This window comes from Myiozetetes cayanensis, unplaced genomic scaffold (assembly GCF_022539395.1).
Source record: "Myiozetetes cayanensis isolate MyiCay16 unplaced genomic scaffold, myiCay2020 scf26, whole genome shotgun sequence".
Taxonomy (NCBI): Eukaryota; Metazoa; Chordata; class Aves; order Passeriformes; family Tyrannidae; genus Myiozetetes; species Myiozetetes cayanensis.
In genome coordinates this window covers 656713-675782 of record NW_026087477.1, presented here as the reverse complement: position 1 = coordinate 675782, position 19070 = coordinate 656713, and the positions used below count along the sequence as shown (strand labels likewise).

The 19070-nt window shown below is 52.9% G+C and overlaps 1 protein-coding gene across 4 annotated transcripts in view; it reads left to right on the top strand.

Moving 5' to 3' along the window:
* LZTS3 (leucine zipper tumor suppressor family member 3) overlaps positions 1 to 19047 on the top strand; it is a 48432-nt gene extending 29385 nt beyond the window's left edge. For 3 of the 4 annotated variants that reach the window (XM_050321051.1, XM_050321053.1, XM_050321052.1), the window contains exons 2-4: positions 6782 to 7276; positions 8472 to 9302; positions 10883 to 19047. In XM_050321051.1, the coding sequence (XP_050177008.1) occupies positions 6821 to 7276; positions 8472 to 9302; positions 10883 to 11593 (1998 nt within the window). In that variant the 5' untranslated portion in view covers positions 6782 to 6820 and the 3' untranslated portion in view covers positions 11594 to 19047. The remainder of the gene's footprint in view (positions 1 to 6781; positions 7277 to 8471; positions 9303 to 10882) is intronic. The other variant, XM_050321054.1, reaches the window with a different exon arrangement.
* Positions 19048 to 19070: the final 23 nt, after the last annotated feature.

Genomic DNA, 19070 nt, shown 5'->3' with positions numbered 1-19070 from the left:
CCTGCCACCCACACCTGAGGCTGACGCTTTTCCAGGAGGGAAAAGCAGAGCGTGGTCCTCATGTCCCAGAAATGGGGTTGTACTGGGAGGGTGGACAACTTTTAACTGGGGCCCAGTTATCCAGAGGATGCTGCTGCCTGTGCAGACCCTTCAGCGCTCTGGGATGCTGGGAAAGGAGAGGAGGGGGGAGGAGGGGTCAAAGAGGGACAAATCCCCAAACTGGATGTTCCTCAGCAGGACTCCCAAGCTGGGGTGGTAGCACAGAGCTTCAGGATGGATTTCTGGGGCTGCATGCCTGCAGCAGAGTGTGATGGAAATAGCCTCAGGATACATGGAGGCTGCTCCCAGGAGAAGTCACATAGGATGGCTTTGGTGTTGCTTTGCTTTCTGAACTCAGGCATTCCTTGCTTCCAGCTAAACAGAGCTACAAAGGTCCCTGCAAAGCGCCCCGGGGCTGCAGGCAGGGGCTGCTGCTTGCTGAGGTCTCCTAAACCCCTTTCTGGAGGGGTTTGCTTCCACCCACACTCTGTTCCTCCAACCCTGATCATGGCATAGGATGGCTTCATGCCAGAAACACCCCCAAGCCCTTCTCCCCAGGGCTTGTCTCAATCCATTCTCCGCCCAGCCTGTCCTTGTGCTTGGAATTGGCCCAACACCGGTGCAGGAGCTGCAGGATCTCCCAGGCCACGGGGGCTTGGGGTGAGAAAACAACTTTCTGCTTGTTTTAACCTGAAGATCCAACCCCAGAGCTTAAGTATCTGTAGCCCAGCAGCAACCACAGAATCACTGAATGGTTCAGGCTGGAGGGACCCCTGGAGGTCACCTACTCCAACCTCCCTGCTCAAGCAGGGAATCCTTGCACATTACTTGGGACTGTGTCCCAAAGTAAATCCAGGCATAAATCCTTTGCACAGAGGGATGGAAGATGTGCAGACACCCATCAACCCCATGGCCTGAGAGGTGTCTGGAGGTGGCTACTAAAACTTTTAACTCCTTGACCCTCCAACCTGCCTCCCTGAGTCTGCCTTTTAGCCCTGAATGGGGGAATAAAAGATCCCCACAGCAATGCTCCCAGGCCCTTCAGCAGGGATAAATGGGAAAAGAGAGGTTTGTGTCCTGGGGAAGCAGCAGGAGTTGTTCATCTGACTTCATTTGGCTCCTGGTTGTGGCAAAAGCCTGTGGTTGAGGAGCCTGAGACGTGCGTGTTTCTGCAGACAGGTTCGAGTGCGTTCGTGTTGTATTCCAGAGGTGGAGGAAAACCTGGCAGCCACCCAGCCAGGATGGTGGGGTGGGGGGAAAAGGAGTTGGAGGAGAGGCAAAAAAGAGCCACAAGAATTACCTGAGGGCTGGAACACAGCTGCCCAGGGCAGTGGTGGAATCTCCATCCCGGGAGGGATTTAAAAGCCACGTGGATGTGGCACCTGGGGACATGGGTTAGGGTTGGCCTTGCCAGTGCAGGGAGAATGGTTGGACTCCCATGATCTTCAAGGTCTTTTCCAACCTTCCTGATTCTGTGGTTCTGTGATTCCATGATACATTGGCTGAGTGCAACTGCAGGTCTTGTGTTTCAGTGGTGGTTTTTCTCTGGGGCCTGTTAATGCTTCACTGGACACAGGTGGTTTTGCTCCCTACAGAGCCTGCTGTCTTCTCCCTGCTAATCCATTACTAACCCATTACTGCCCTTCCCTCTCCATGCATCTTCCTGGAAGAAGCTGAAATTATGACAGCAATTTTTATTTATTTTTTTCCCAACCTTTTCATGCCGTTTCCAACCCGCTCCACCACCCCAGAACGCATTGACTTTTTTTTTTTTTCCCCTACAGCCAACCCAGCTCCTTGGCACTGCTGCCAACAACTTGGCAGAGCCACCAAAGCCCCTAAACACCGGGCAGGTGTAGGCTCTATCCCTAAAATAAACCACAAAGCATGGTTTTCATGGTGTGGGTAATTGCCTGCTCCTTAACACCGATGCCAACAAGTGAACGCTGAAGGTCACGGGCACACCTGTTGCCACAGTCGGCGAGGAGGGGGAATTTTTGACCTTCAGATGCCTTTGCTGCCCGCCCTGCCAGCACCACATGCCTGGGGTGATGCCTGTGCCAAGGCACTGCCTTGCTCCGGGGCTGTTTGCCCGAGCTCTCTCTGCCCAGGCCCGGTGATTGATTTCCCTCTCGTCGTGGCACCGTGCCCAGGTATGTCTGTCTCCCCAAGGCCTTTTGTCACCAGAGTGTTAACAATTAACCTACTGGGGCAGAAACAGAGCCAGTCCCCCCCCCCCCATAATTTAGTCTTAGTTAACCATTCAGCTGCTTATCTGAAAGTGACTTTTACTTCTGTTTAACTGGAAGGCAATTGCTGGCTCGTTTGGATAAGGCGACTGTGAAGAAACAGTGGTTGTTTTACAAATTACTGTGTTTACAACAGGAGTGCCCCGGTGCAAAGCATGGGTAGGAGGTGGCCATGAAGAGTTTAACCACCAGAGCTGGGGGGAAAAGGACGTTTCACCTCAGATTTCTTGCATCAGGCATCAAAAATATCGCTGTCTCTGAGGCAAGGCTGCTGCGGGAAAGGACCAAGGGGCTGCTGCAGTTGGATGGGATGGGGAGGTGGTGCAACATGGAGCGTGTGAAATCCCAGTGTCCCTGGTCAGAGGAGGCTGCCTGCACCCTGGTAAGGTGCTGGCATGGAGATGCCTACCAGGAAGGGAGTCTTGAATCAATCCAGGCAGACAAAGAAAGTCTTCTGAGCTTTTATTAACGCAGAAATGCCGGGGAATGTGAACTCGGCCCAGTGTTTGTTCTGGAGGGGTTTTCCTCTCCTTTCTGTCTGCAGAAAGTCCCTTCACTCGGGTTCCTGCTGTAACCTTGGGGCTCTGGGGAGGTGGAGGGAGGGCAGAGCTCAGCAAGGGCCCTGTGGCTCAGTGACTGCTGGGATGGATGGATGGATGGATGGATGGATAGATGGATGGATGGATGTCACTTGGGATTGATTTGGGTAGACCTAGTCCTTCTTGGGAGGTGAGTTGGACACAGCATCTCCTTGAGAGCCTGGCGAGGATGAAGACTGAGATGTTCCTGGTGCCTCTTCCCCACTGTAGATGGGATGTAACATCTAGAACATCTGGGAAGGGCAGTGGCTGGCAGGTGGCTCAATACTCCTGTTTTGGTTTCCTGCCTGCCTGGAGCCTCTTCACCCTCCACAGGCCAAGGGGAGCCACTTTCATCCCTTTACCATGGCCTGGGAGTGTCTTCCAAGCCCACCCAGCCATGCTGAGGGTGACTCCTCTTTCCTTCTAAAGGACAGACTTGGGAATGAAGCACTGCTAAAGTAGAGCCATTCAGCTTCCCTCAGCCTCCCTGTGCTCATGGACTGCCAGTTCCTCTCACTGGGAATCACCCAGTTTTAGTTCACATTCCCGTGGGAGGGAGGTTGTTATTATGGAGTCGTAGAAACTCAGAATGGTTTGGGTTGGAAGGGACCTTAAAGATCATCTCCTCCATGGGCAGGGACACCTTCCACTACTCCAGGTTGCTCCAGGCCCTGTCCAACCTGGCCTTGGACACTTCAGGGAGAGGCAGCCACAGCTTCTCTGGGCAACCTGTGCTGGGGCCTCACCCACCTCGCAGCCGAGGATTTCTTCCTCTTATCTAATCTAACCCTGCCCTCTGCCAGTTTTAAAACCATTTCCCCTCATCCTATCACTACAGAGATTAAGATATTGAAGGAGAAGAAATGTGCTGGGCAAGTTTTTAATCACGTATTCCTCCAAACCTGGAAGGAGAAAAAAAAAATGACCCTCCCTCCCTGCACCAGAGCTCTTCCTGTGCTCAAAACTTGCTTTCACAGTTCAGCTGAGGAACAACCAGTGTAAAACCTGACTGGGAAGAGGAGCTTGCCAGGAGATACAAACCCAAGAGCTGTTGTTCTCAAAAAAAATGGCCCTTTTTGGCAAACAAAGCTGTACTGTCGGGGATCTGTTGGCACTTCTGGCACCTCCTTAATAACACATTTGTGAGGCTTGTCCTTGTGCTCTGTTTATCAGGCCCTGGGTTTGCAGTAAACATAAGCTAATAACAAGGTTTTTCTTTCAGAATATTTTGTTGGATGATTCCCAGTTAAAAGAAATCGCTTGTTGTTGTGTTGGCCTCTTTTTTTTTTTTTTTTTTGGTTGGTTGGGGTTTTTTTCCCTTTTAAAGCATCAGACTTTCCAGTGACCTCATCCTGCCCTCAGAGAGTCAATGTAAAACGTGCAAATGTCACCGTGAAATTTACCCAGTGAGGGAAAGGTAACCTGGATTTCTCCTCTGCTGGCTGGGGAGTTCTGTGTGGAGACAATGCAGCCTCTGCCTTTCCCTCAGTCTGGAGCTGAGGCCCTTCCAGCACACCCCTCCCACGGTGGCTGCTGTCCCACAAAAAGAAGTCACAGCCTATAAGGGTCCCAAAGCCACTGAAAAGCAGGTTACTCCTAAATTAGCAGAGCAAAAAAGCCTTCCCTTGACTAACAAAATCCAAAGGGTGTTGCTCACACCTCCTCATGGCTCCCTAGCCCAACCAAGCCTCCAGGTGCCCAGGAGGCAGCTGGATTGACCCCTGGGCATTGTGCACTCACAAACTGTCTGTGATGCTCTTTGGGAAGTGCCTTTAGGATGTGACCACTGTCCACATCCACAGGAGCTCTGCCAGCTGGCTGCAGGTGTCGGCTCTGTGTCCTCTCCCTCTCTGGCACAGCTGTTTGCCCTACCTGCCCACCAGCCACGTGACATTCGAGCTGTATTTTGGACAGGACAAGGTGCTGGAAAGAGGGAGGAGAAGCCTCCAGAAATTCCAGTTTAATAAAAAGCAAAGTTGAGCAGCACAGCCCCTGCTTTAACCTTTTAAATACTTCTCCATTCCATTATTAGTGCAAATAGCAAGACCCCCTGAGACACCACACAGGAGCTGAGCTCTAGACCTAAGCTTGCTCTCCAGGGAAATAAACCCAGGTCTCCTGCTTTTCTCAGGGAGGGCTCAGTGAACATCCCTACCCCAAGGAGAGGGAAAACCTCACTGAAATGGGGGGTTTCTTCATTCCCCTTCCTGCTGGCCCTGCCTGAGCTCCTCCATCCCTGAACCTCTCTCCAAGGGGCATCACATTTGTTATCCCATCCAAGGAAAAACCTGCACCTCCCACTTCCCTTATTTCCTTAAATAAGATTTTTCACCTTTGGGTAAAAGCTGATGAAGAGCATCCAGACGTGTGAGAATTGGTCCAAAAGAAAATTGTTCCCAGGACAACCCAGCTCTCTTGACTTGGTCAAAGACAGCTTTTAAAACCATTATTTGCACGTTATCCACTTCCCATGGCCTGGTTTTGGCCAATCCAAGGCACAGCCTAAGTAAGAGTAAGATGGAGAAGGGGAACAAAAGTTTAAAAGAAAAGTTAGGATGACACCTGGACAGAAGCACCTTTCTAAAATCTCAAGCCCATGGGAGCAACACTCCCAAAGGAAGAGATGGAGAGCGCGTTGTTTAAGCCCTGTTGAATCATCCCTAAGAGATGGGCTGGAGAGAGGAATTGGATGAGCTACTGGTGGACCAGGGATGGGGGAATCATATCCCCATGGCAACACAAACTTGATCAAACCTGGGAAAGGTGACAGAATTAATCCAACCTTGGGAACTGTAAATGGTTGTGTGCGACCGATGCCACAGAGCTGTGCCAAATAAAACCCACCCAGACTCCCTCCCCTGGAGCACCCAGCCCTTGGGCTCAGAAGCTTTAAGAGAAGCTCTTTTGGAGGGCAGTGAGTGGGATTTGGGGGGGAATCAGTGCTTCTCCAAGGGGGTGTCGTGGGTGGGAGTGGAAAGCTGAGACAAAATTTATTTTAAAGGCCCTGCCATTGAGTCACAAGGTGCAGAAAGGACTCCCTGGCTTTCCAAACTCCTGCTCAGAGAGGAGTCCAGGTCCAGGTGAATCCAATCTCAGCCTTGGATTATGTCAACAGTTTAAGGAATTACAGAGATGTGACTGAACCACTTTTGTCCCACAGCTTTTAATGACTGGCAAAATGAGACTATTTATGTAAAATGAATCATTTATTTTATACAAATGATCAGACAAAACATCTTACTCAGAATTATTTACTACACAATATAAACACTAAAACTACCAGTATAGCATAAGATAGGACAGTGCACTACACTGAAGCAATTATTGAAGCAGTTATATTAAAGCTGGCAAAATGAAATAATTATTAAGCAGAGATCTGATTTAACTCCCCCAGCCCAACACTTGTGGGGAGATCTCTGCTCTCAACCTTGAGAAGTGACCTTGGGGGGTATCCCCAGCCAAGGGAGGAATCTCCACACACCTCCCAAGAAGGGTTATGTTGGAAGAACCCGACTTTATGAAAGGGGACTGGACTTGTATGAAGTGATTGAGTGCCAGTCACAAATTTCCAGGCCAGCTCCCAGCTTACCTGTCACACCTGATGCCAAAAAGCAGGATGTGTGTTTGGAGTTTGGTGAACCAGGCTGCTTTCAGCCGAATTCGACACCAAGAACATCACCATGGTGCCACTGCTGACACATCACAGAGAGCTGGCACCAGGGCTGGCACCGTCTGCGTTCTCCGATTGGATTTTAGGCCTTGCTGGGGTAGGGCCCTCCTGCCACAGGGGAGAGGAGGGCAACCCCCTCATCTGCTCCGTACGGGACACCGGGACATGGTTTCGATCCGCAAAGGGGGTGGTGGGTAAAAGGCCCCTCTTTAACGGCCCTTTCCTCTCCCCCCTGCTCGCAGTGCCACTGACCTGTGCCTCCAGCTCGCCTCGACGCTGCCATGGCCACGCTAGAGGCGCTGCCCGTCCCGAGTGACCCCACCTACGCCAGCCCGCCGAGCTTCCACGGATTCGCCGCCCGGCCCCCGCGACCCGCCGGCCCCAGGAGCGCCATGGGGAGCGTGGGCAGCGGCGTGGCCAACGACCAGGAGTTCGCCATGAAGAGCGTGGGCACCCGCACGCAGGGCAGCGGCCGCCAGGCCTCCGAGGGCTCCCGCAACGGCTACGCCGCCCGGGAGATCTCCAACCGCTACTCCGGCGAGGAGAAGACCTACAAGTCGGAGAAAGTCTCCAACTCCCTCTACATCAACGGCGACCTGCGCAAGGGAGAGAAGGTGAAGGTGGACATCTGCGGGAACGTGACCGCCAACAACGAGAAGAACCTGCCGCCTCCTCCCCAGTACCGAGAGCCCGGTAACCCACCAAAGATATTGCCAATCTCCGGCAAACTCGACCAGGTGAGACCCTCCACCTCCTGCAGCCGCTTCCTGGAGGCCACGGCACGGCCCTGGAAACGCACACCGGGAAGCCCTGGGCAAAAAAAGCAATCCTGGCAGATAGTCCAGTTCTCACTCTGTACGTTTTGTGTACGGATAGTACCGTTCTTATCACTTTCAGGGCCAAAGTTAGTTCTTGAGGAACCCAAGAGCATGATCACAGTGAAGTGTTCAGCTCAGTTAAACCTGTATTTAAGTCACTTGCTCTTCCAGCCTCCCTGAGGTGCTGTGCCTACCTCCCTGATGGACTGGGGAGGGAGATGGAATCAGCTCTTGTTTCAGTAGGTCCAACATCTGAGTCGCACTCTTACGTTTGTACCCTTTATAGGCAATCTCTGCCACCTAAAGCTGCGGCTTGAAAGCAGCTCTGAGCATCTGTTCAAAATCCCTTGTGAGGGACAAGGTGACAAGGCTTGAAACTACCCCTGTAAACATTATGACCCAGCCCAGCCCAGTCCTTGTGGCTCATTTTGGCTTCAGGGAGCGAAATCTGCCAGGCCTGGAGGAGGGGGAGGGCTTTAAAAGGCTTTAAAATCCTTCCTAAATCCCTGTGGTCCATCTTCCCCCCTGCATCACTTATTCCCACAGAAAACACAAATATTCCAGTAAAGAGCAGCTTCAGCATGTTCCTTGCCTGGAGTCACTGCTGGGGTTACAGCTCCTATCTGCTCCCATCGGAGCATAAGCAGGACACAAAGTCCACCCAGGAAGAGATCACTCCCAGCAGGAGGGAAACATGATTCTCTTGGGGCAAAATAGCTGCCAACCCAAGGGCTCAATTTGGTTTTCAGCAACAGGGCGATGCACCCTCGAGGCTGAGAGTCTTTCCAAATACAATCAGCCAAAATCAGAGTTGTTTGGATCAGGTCTGGTAGGCAAGTGGCAGCCCAAGGAGTATTTTGGGGGGTAAATCATGCAGGTTTGGGGGTGAGTTGAGATTATTTCTTTTTATTTGGGGCGAGGGAACACACAAGGTGATGTCCTGCCCACAGGTCCCTCCTGTACAACCCCAAATGGCCCAAAAGGTGCAACGTGGAGCCAGCCCAAGCTGACATGACCCCCCCCAGCCCCGCCCCGTGCCGATGTGTCTCTCTTTGTTGTGTCGTTACCGAGCCTCCTGCTGTGTTTGACGCGTGGTCCTTTTTCCTTTTTGCAGAGCAATGAGCCCTTAGTTAGACCCTCAGCCTTTAAGCCAGTAGTTCCTAAAAACTTCCATTCCATGCAGAACCTCTGCCCGCCGCAGAGCAACGGGATGACGGAGAACAGGAAGAGCTTGAACCACGCCAACAGCAATAGCCCGTCCGCCCCCAAAGCTGGGCTCGACAAGGGCAGCCTTAACAGGACTACAAACCAAGGGGGGGGGCTCTCGGATTCGGGGCGCAACTCCCTAACGAGCCTGCCCACCTACGGGACGGGCTACAGCCAGCACGTGGGGCCCATGAGCGCCTCCACCAGCCACATCAACCGCATCGGCACCACCTACGTGGAGAAGAACATCGTGGGATACAACGGGATATCTACCTCAGACAGCGGGCGGTCCTCCAGCAAGAGCACCTCCTCCTTCAGCAGGCTGAACCATCTCAACGAGACCATGCCTTTCCACTCGCCTTCCACCGACGACATCATCCAGGACCTGGAGGACCGGCTGTGGGAGAAGGAGCAGGAGGTCCTCCAGATGCGGAGGAACCTGGACAAGAGCGAGGCGGCGATCTTCCAGGTGTTCGAGGAGAAGCAGAAGATCTGGGAGAGGGAGATGGAGGACCTGAGGCAGAACTACGCCAACAAGCTGCAGCAGGTCTCCAAGAAGGCGCAGCGGGCTCAGCAGGCTTTGCAGCTCCAAATTTTCAAGCTCCAGCAGGAGAAAAAAAAACTCCAGGATGACATGGGGCAGCTCCTCCAGCAGCGAGAGGAGCTGGAGAAGAAATTTGTGGCTTTCAAGAAGGAGCAGGCTGAGTTTCTCCCAAAGATCGAAGAGACCAAGTGGGAGGTAAGAGCCTCGTTGTAACAGGTTTTCATCAAAGGTTCTGGTAGCCTGAAGTACCTCCCATGTGCCCTAAAGTGGACCCCACAGATAATGGCTATGGGTTGGTGGCCTCCAGGTATCAGATGACGCTTGTCACCTCATTTGTCCAAGTCCCTAACTTGTTGTTTTCCATTAAACTAAAATAAGCCCAACTTTCTGTGCACACCTCCTGTGCTGGTTAATGATTTGACTTTGCAGTTCTGGTCACTCCAACTTGTGACATTTAAATCCAGTCTCAGGGAACACAACTCTTTCCATACAGGTATTTGTGCCTACCGAAATCAGGCTTAAATCTGCTTTAATTAAATTCTTGTAAGGTCTGCGTTTGGGCAAACCTTGAAACTGCTTTTCAAATATTTGATTTTTTTTTTTTCTTGTGCTGAAGATAAAAAGCAACTGAGCTAAAAATTATATCAATGGCCAAGTCTACCTCATGCTTTCCATTGCAACACGCTGTTTTCAGTTCTTAATAAGTTTATCTCTCTTAAAAGGCTGAAAGGCAAATTCCTCTTTCTAGTTCTCCTGTTGAGTTCTACATATTTTTTTCCTACTGTTTCTATTTTTAGAACATTTTATCAAAGTCTGTTTGTATAGCCAGTGCTTGCATACCTTTTTTTTTTCCAGCTTGATCATGCGAAGAATTTTAATCCTTCCATGGACTGGCTAGAAACTTTAAATTTATTAAGAGTGGAGAGGCAAAACGTAGCTCTAGAATCAAGAAGACCCTATTCTGCTAATCCTGATGGGAAGCTGATGAAGCTGGGATTAATTAGGCTCTGAAATGTGCTTTTGCAGATGTTCAGCAGAGCTTATTAGAGGCTTGTTGTAAAATCTCTGCATGTTACATCCCAGGATGAGGGGGCTGCACTGTCCCTCCTTCGGCCACCTGCTCTGCCCAGCTCTGTTAAGGGACCTGAAAGACCATCTAATTCCAAGCTCCTGCCCTGGGCAGAGACATCTCCCACTAGAATAGGGTGCTCCCAAGCCCTGTCCTTGAAGCCTTGAACACTTCCAGGGTTCTATAGGAGTCTCTGGGAAGGAAGGCATCATAGCATGAGTAAGTAACATCATCCTGTCCTACTCTCCCAGTGCTTGGGGAGAGCCTGGGTGGTCCCTGGGTCTGAGGTGTTTCTGTCTCAGGCTTATTCAAGGTCCAGATCCCACTGAGGTCAGTGGGAAAAGTCCTGCTGAGAGCAGAGGGTTTGGGGTTGAGCACCACAGGCCTGTGGTTGGGTGAGTAAGACAAATGCAAGGAGGGAAGAGGCATCGCTGTCTCACAGCACTTGGCTCAGCTGCTCGGACAACTCCAGCTGGGAGCAGCATCGGGTCCCTGAAAAGTCCCAAGTTTCTGCAGGGAAAAAAACAACACAAAATCTCCCCCACAGGTGTGGGGACAGCCTTTAGGTCTTTGGCGTGGTCTGGGGCCTGGTGAAGGCTGGAACTCAGTCCTTGAGAGGGGTTTGTTTCATGGGCAGCACTAGGGCCAAGCAGGGGCCGTGGCTCCTCGCTGCCGTCCCCCAACCTCACGGATGCTCTTCCCACAGGTGTGCCAGAAGGCAGGCGAGATCTCCCTGCTCAAGCAGCAGCTGAAGGACTCCCAGGCAGACGTCTCCCAGAAGCTGAACGAGATCGTGGGGCTGCGCTCGCAGCTCAAGGAAGGCAAGAACTTCCTGCGGGAGAAGGAGGAGCAGATCCTCACCCTGAAGGACTCCTACAGCTCCAAGAGCGTCAACCTGGAGATCTGCGAGGGCGAACTGCAGCGCAAGATGAGCGAGGTGCAGGTGCTGAGGGAAAAGCTGAACCACTGTGAGCTGGAGGTCTCCGGCCTGAAGCGGACGCTTGCCAGCATGGGACCCCCGGGGCCCTTCGGGGCCGACCTGGGCGAGAAGCTGCGGGACCCGCTGGCCTGCGAGAGCGACGAGGCCAAGATGCAGCGGCAGAGCGAGGACAGCGTGAACTCCCTGCGGAAGGAGGTGGAGCGGCTCCAGACGGAGCTGAAGCTGGAGCGGCAGCAGCGGGAGCAGCAGGTGATGGACTTCGAGGAGGAGCGGCGCACGTGGCAGGAGGAGAAGGAGAAGGTCATCAAGTACCAGAAGCAGCTGCAGCTGAACTACGTGGAGATGTACCAGAAGAACCAGCTCCTGGAGCACAAGGTGAACGAGATGAGCACCAAGGCCACCAGCCCCCCGCACACCGAGGAGAAAAAGACGTGGACGCCCTCCAGGCTCGAGCGAATAGAGTCCACCGAGATCTGAGGGGGGGCCACCGCCACGACACAATGAGATTTTTTTGTTGCTGTGCATGTACTACCTACTCAAGCCAGTGATCTTCCGAAGGATAACGCGCTACCGCCGGGGCTGGGGGAGCCTGCTCTGCTCCCAGCCGAGCTCCACCACCCTTGCTCTCCACTTCTGTGCTCTGTAGGTAAAATAACTGTGGACGTGCGTTGGTTTTCTATCGATGACGCGACATCTCTTTTGGGTTTTCTTTCCTAGTACAGCTGGTGAGAGTCAGTTGGCTCTTTCGTTATCTGCTGTGACTGTTACTCCACTGGAGGCTGCCACCCCCTCCCCTACGAATCACCCCTCCTCAGTCAGTTGTTTTGGAGGGTTGCATTCGGTCTCTTTGGTTTTCCGAGCGTTTTCGCGCAGCGAAACAGTTCGAAGTGGCAGGTTGGTTGGTTTGTTTGGGTTTTCTTTTTTTCTTTTAATTATTATTTTTCCGGGATGTTTTTAGCCACATTGGCTAACGGAGCAAAGCTCTCGGGATGAGGAGCAAACTCACTGTTCTGCATCAAGCACCCTGTTCCAGACGATGGTCTTAGTGAAATCAGTGTGAGGTTGGCCACTGATTTCAGTGAAACCAGACACATCTCTGCCAGACGACTCCCTCTTGCCAGCCCATGGCTACCATGGTTGCAAGAGGTTAGGACATCCTTGAGGAGCAGGATGAGCCTGTCCTGGTAACAGAAGCCAACAAGGAATGATCTCCCAGCAGGAGCCTCTCTGGGGGCTCAGCAGAGCTGCGTTTTCATTTCCTTGTGGTTTCCTCCTGCGGTTCCACTCCTCTCCCGGGTTGTGTCTGACCCTGGGAGCAGAAATTCCCTCCCACCTCTGCCTTGGTCCCCTTACTCTTACTGTACAGCCAAGCTGGCTACAGCAAGAAAAAGGCTTGGAAATCCAAGCTGATTTCCCTTCCCAAGAGCCCTCTTACTTCCCAAAGTCAATGGGATCAAGGTTTGGGGAAGCCTCCAAACCTGTGGGATGTTTATGCAAACTGAAGCTTTAGCAATTTGCCCCAATACTGGGCAGTTGTGCCACCCTGTCCCCGAAGGAGTGATGCTTCGGGGCACTCTCTTGGTCCAGGGCCTACCTAAAAACAGCATCCAAGCCTCACTCAGGAGCTGCAGGGGGCACATCCTAGCTGGATTCCAACGGGGCGAGCATCAGCCTTCAGTACAGCCATTCCAAACAGCACCCATGGCCATCCCACGCGGGCATCACGCATTCCAGGGATGGAGATAACGCAGGCCTAGCTTAAGAAAACACTCAGCTACTAATCCTGAGCATGAATTCAGTCCTTAAGGAGGGAAAAATGCTTAAGATCACGCAAGTGCTTATGCCCTGGCAGAACAATAACCAAATCCTACGTGCACAGTCACTGAGGCAGCAGAACCCGGCTCTCGGCTTGAAAACGTGGGCAAAGTGGGCTCAGTTCTCCCTTTCATGGACCATTTTTTTACCGTGATTTACAGTAAAGAGAAGGAAAATGTTTCAAAGTGGAGTTTGCACAGACTGGGCAGTGGCCCAAGGATCAAAAGGAGCAGGGAATTTGGGCTCTTTGTCCTAGGGAGAAGACAGAAGAACAAAGCTAGAATTAGCACTGGACACCTGGGAATGTCTGTTGGGTGACTCCAGATCACATTCCACGTGCACAAGAAGGAAGTACCTCAGGCTGTTGAGGGGCTGAAGACCTTCCAAGCAAAAGCCCTTGAACCTGCACATTTTCCATGCTCCCTTTCTGAAAAGCTCCCCTCTTCATCACCGGGTCTGACCTTCAGTTTGGGAGCAAACGTTGCTGTGGTGAGCTCCAGACTGAGCAAAGAGAGAGAGGAGACTGCAGTTAGTCCCACCAACCACGGCCATCAGGCAGTGCTCCTGATGGCCAGGAGCTGTTGGTGGCTGGCAGAGATCCCTGGAACCTCTAGAAAATGGAGATGTGCAATGAGACCAGGGCATTTCAAGACCCCAGTTGATGGTTCCTGTCTTCTCCCACCACTTCTGCCCGTTGCCTTTGGAGCTGGAGGAAGACACAACTCATCAGTCTGAAAAACACAGGGGCAGCTCAGGCTAAGCCCCTCTCCCAGGACCAGCCATAAAAAGGGAGTTAGGTTGGGTCTGAGTCCCAGTGGGTGTGGAAAAGAGTCCAAGAGGGACTGAGCTTCCAGCTCTGCTGTTGAGGATGTTCACATCACAATTCCCTGCTGCGTTAACACTCAGGAGCAACCGGCACTGGCATCACCCTGTGGGACACCTTCTCTCCAGAGCTGCTTCCCAATCCATGGGCAGGAGAAGCAGGGGCTTGTGTGGCCTCCCCACAGACCTGGGCCCAGCCCCCAGCAGTCAGCCAGGTCCTCCAGTGTGCCAGGTTTTCCCCATTGTCTCTTTTTGCTCGATCTTTTTTTGCAGTGGTACCAGGAATGAGTGTCTTGAGGGATCCAGTGAAACCTGGAGGTAACACGGGGGTGCTGGACTGCCCAGGGGCTCGATGGCCTCACAGTGCATCCATCAGGAACTGCTTGGGATGGAGCAGGAGCAGCAACGAGAGGTTTTTCACCTTGGAGGAGGAAAGGCCCACTCCTTTCACGTTCTTCTTTGCTGCATCACTTCAATCAACAGTTTCGACCCAGATCTGAGGGACCTCAATTTGTGGACGTTCCCTGGATGACAGAGCCTTGCAGACACCCATTAAGAGACTCTGCTGCTGGTGGTGGTTTTCCCTCTCTTGGGATTCACCCAGGAGTCCCCCAAGCACTCCAGCAGAAACCCTGTGCTCTGGTGACATAAAATACAGATGGTTTTGGCAAGTTCCCCAGCCAAACTGCCCCAAAAGGATTCCTGGGCTTCGGGATTCCTCCCCACAACTGGATGCACTGCTCCCCATCTCGTCCTCTCCCCTGTGCCAGCCCTCTGCTCAGCAGAGATGGAGCAAAACGATGGTGGGACACCTGGATTCCTGTTGTTCGTGCCCAGGTGGGAGCTCACCTGGCTCCTCCCAGCTTTCACACGCTGACTGGATGAAGTCTCCCATCCCAAACTAGGTCTGTGTTGAGGCTCTGGGGTCTCAGCCTTGGGGTAAAATAGCCAAGGGGTGCCAGACTGGCGTTTTGGTGACACGTCCTGGGAGTGGCCGAGGAGGCTGGCATCGTCTCTTGGAGACTCAGGCAGGGCTGATAAAAGGTTTCTGTCCCATGAAACTCCACACAGAGTGTGGGCCTGACCACAACCCAGCTGTCTCCTCCACCTTGGAGCTAATGGAATTCGGCTCCCAGTGACATCCTGGCTCGTGTGTAATTCTCCAAGTCCTGCCCCCAAAGTCATCTCTAACTTGCCACTGGCCACCGCCACGAGCTGCGGCCACGAGGGTCTCAGGTCACTTGCCCCACAGAGGGGATCCACAGACATTAGAGATGCTCTGGGACACCTGACACAGGGGGCTGGGCAATATGATCCAAGATTGGAATGGGCTGCCCAGGGAGGTGGTGGAGTCACCGTCCCTGGAGGTGTTTAAGAACAGGCTGGACGTGGGCACTCGGTGCCATGGTCTGGGTGACAGGGTGGTGCTGGGTCACTTGCTGATCCCAGAGGTCTTTTCCAACCCAGTTGATTCTGTGATCCTTGGGAGAGCCAGGCCAGTGGTGGAGCAGCTCTGGTGTCACACCACCCACTCACACACACAGCCAAGTCACACTCCAGGCACATCCACAGGGCAAACAGAGGACACTGCTCAGCTCCAGAGACTTCCATCCACGAGGGTGGGGGCTAAGCAGGCTGTCCTGGTGACAGGGAAGGTCTCACTCCTTGCTGTGAGCAGCTTTGCTCCACCACCATTCCCAGGATGTCAGAGCCAGGCTGTGCTTATTCCAGCACTCCCATCTCACCCCGAGGGTGAAACCACAGCCATGGCACGTTGTTGTGCCTCACACAGTCCCACTGAGCTTCTGCCACCGTCTCACAGCACCATTCCTGCTGTCGCTGGCGCCGTGCCGGGGGGAGATCCCTCACCTCCGGGTTTCCACGCTCCAGAGGGGAATCCCAGTGTTGCTCTTGGCGCTGCTACGTCACACAGAGGGAAGTGTTCTTGGGTGTAAATCACAGCCCAGCTCTGTATGTTCAGTGATTAAATGGAGACCAGAAGGCTCTGTGGCTTCTCTCTGGGTGAGTGGGACCACACCATGCAGTGTTCACGTGGAGGGTGCTCAGCACTGGGTGGCAGTGGGAATCAGAGGCTCAGCCCCTCCCAGAAAAGCAATCCCCTCAGGACTGACTCCAGCAGCCTGGTATCACTCTGTCCTGCTTTGTTGCTGTCACCCTGTGCCAGGATTTGCTGTTGTCCCCTGGTTAAAGCTGAAGTCCCCTCTGCCCATGTTGTGTCACACAGACAGTGGCTCCCAGTGGTGTCCCCATGGAGCTCTGCCCATGGAAAAGACCATCCTGCCCCATTCCTGCCCTTTCCAGTGGCACTTTATAGCTTGTTCACGAGCAACATGACCAAAGATCTCTGGAGGGCGTTGGACTGCAAGCTTGGAGCTGTGTCCCAGCTTTCCTGGGGAGAGATGGGCTGGAAGAGGGGAATGAGAGCTGGGAGAGGACAGGAGAGGGTGTGGATTTCCCTGTGTCCCACCTGGGAATGTCTGCAGGTCCATGAGGGGCCTTTCCTGTGCTAGACAGGACAGGATAGAAAGGAGTTGGTCACACCAGTATCCTCCACGGCCACACCACGCAGCTCCATGCATTGCCCAGGGAGAATGTGGACCAGGGACTGTTCCCTGGAGGAGGATGGATGCAATTCCCTTATTTCCATGGGAAGAAGGGAGGTGCATGCCCAGCCACAGGTGTCCTCTAGTGACAGGTTTCCTCTAGCTTAGAAGCAGACAATGCTACAGGGTCCAGTCAAGGACTCGTTCTGGATCAGTGGGAATGGTGTTCAGGCGGGTCTGGGCACTGGACAGATGCCTTGTCACCATGTCTCTGCCCCCCAGCTGTGGTCAGCCTTTTCCAGCCCATTCCTGGGATGGGAGAGGGTCCAACCACCGTTAATTTAACCCAGCCCTTCATCCTAAGCCTTGAAACCCCTTGATAAGAGTTACTGTCCATCAAAACCCCTCGCTAAAGATCTTCTCATGCGCTGCCTGTGCCCTGCTGCTCCTCTGCCCCAGCTCTCCAGACTCCTTTTAGATCCTCCCCATCCCACTGGAGCAACCAGTGACTCTCCCAGAACTCTCCCAGGTACATCTGAAAGTGGAGCTGGAGCCCACAGCCCCCACTGAGAGTGACACATCCCAACCCTGCTCCTCAGAGGAGCTTTCCAAGACTGCTGGTTTCCAGACCTCTCCTCTCCATCATTCCCGTGGCAGCTCCATCAGTCCTGCTTTACCTCCAAGAGCAACTTGGCTTCCTGCTGGAGGATATTCCCAGGAGATCCTTGCACGGGGCTTCACACCATCCCAACACCCCCCCACCCCCCACCAGCTCTGGGGCTCCCTGTTCCTTCCACCCTCTGGAAAAGCAGGGCTGTGAGGGGCCCTAGAGGTCTGTAGGGGCAACACAGGACCTCCCCTAGTCTATTGAGGGGTTGGGATCTCACCCAGCTGTTTGCAGATATTGGTTTCCCAATAGGATGCTCCACCAGAAACAATTTTCAGGATAATCCTCCTCCCTGCTTCTCCTGCTTAAGGGGATCGTGTCAGGTCTGGAGCCTGGGACAGGGTTGTGCCCTCACAGCTCTTTCACAGATCTGTTTTCTCTGTCAGAAAGTCTCTGCTTTCTGTCCCAAAGCAATAGCTTTTTTCTAGGGAGATTTCAAAGGGACTCTTCCCAACTCTGATACCTGCAGGGAAGCCAATATTCCCTTGAATACCTTCACAGCTCCAGCCCTGGGCTCTCCTCCTCCAGAAAGGGATGGGAGGTCCAGCCTGGCTCCAAACAACCACCAGTCTGAGCTTGGTGGTCCCATTCAGCCCAGAGCTGCCCTTACCTAGTGGGCCACCAGCCTGGGCCCCCAGGAGGTGTCATCCATCCCCTCCTGGTCCCATCCCATGGCTGTCCCTGCAGGTTTTCTCCACGTGGGAGCCACTGGGGTGTCTGAGCTCGGAGAGCCACAACCAGACACCAGTGGGAGACTGTGGCTCTGCCATTCCCGAGAGCCAGGCTGCCCTCCCTGGGGGAGAAGGTCCCTTTCCCTCCAGAGGTGACTGAAAGGAGCAGAACACCCCCAGGCAGAGCTCCAGCACCGGTGCCGGAGCGTCCCAGCACCGGTGCCACACAATGCTGCACACACACCGTGTCTATGCAGTCCCTTTCCAGGCAGGGGGGGTCCCTGCAGAGCCCACCCCAGGGCCAGGGCTCCTCCAAGGTGTCTTTGTTTGCACTCCCTGGGACCTGGAATCGCTGTGAGCCGAGGGCAGCCCCTCTCGGCCTGTGCCGCGCTCGGCAGGGTCCCTCGTCCTAAACGCGTCGCCGAGTCGCCCGTGTCCTGCGTCTGTCCTCCAGCAGATCCATAGCTGTCCTCCCTGATCCCCAGATCCCCAAATCCCAGCCCCCAGGTCGGGCCTGAGCGAGCCTGCTGTCCCACTTCACCAGCAATAACAGCCGGGGCCCCCCGGCCCCGCTCGGCCGCCGGGCTGTGTCCCTGCAGGACCTCCTGCATCCAACCCTTTGTCCAATTCCAGGCTTCCCCCACTGTAAATTCGACCCCAGCCTCGTGCTCTCCACCCTCCTGTTGGTTTCTCTCTGCTCTGACTGTGAACTCAAACCAGAAGTGTTCTGAACTCGACTCCGTCACTGTTCTGTTTCTGCGTCGACTGTTGCTGGTTCTCCGAACTGCGTTTGATGAGACTTTGCAAAAAAAAAAAAAAAAAAAATCTAAAAAAAAAAAATCTAAAAAAAAAAACCTTAAAAAAATATATATATATATATATATATACTTTAAAAAAATAATAAAAATATTTAAAAAAGAACTCCATAAAGTTGGGTGTCTCTCCTGTCCACTGGTCACTTCCGAAACACCGTTGTCTCGACTTTGCCTCTGGGTTTATAAATGTATTTAAAAGACAAGAAGTTGGGGGGGAAAAAAAAAAAAACCAAAAAGAAAAAAAAAGAAAAAAAAGAAGTAACACGCAGCATTCCGGGATTTTTGTACAGCAAAAGGTGTATCTGTTTTGGAAATTCTTGTTAAAACTCTTACCACACTTCCCAGTTTCCTGCTGGTCTGTTGTTTGTCTCCATTGGGTTTATCCAGATGTGAAGAGCTACTGCCTTTGCCATTTTCTACGGTGAATATATAAATATATCTGTACAGAGGTATGTATATATATAAATAGACATGCAGATCTATATGTATACGTATCTCCAGCTCTCCTCTCTCTACCTGACTGTGAAGGATTTTTATTGGGCAAAATAAAAAATGGAGAAAGGCCCCGTTTTAAAAACAGGACTGCGTGGTTTGTCTGAT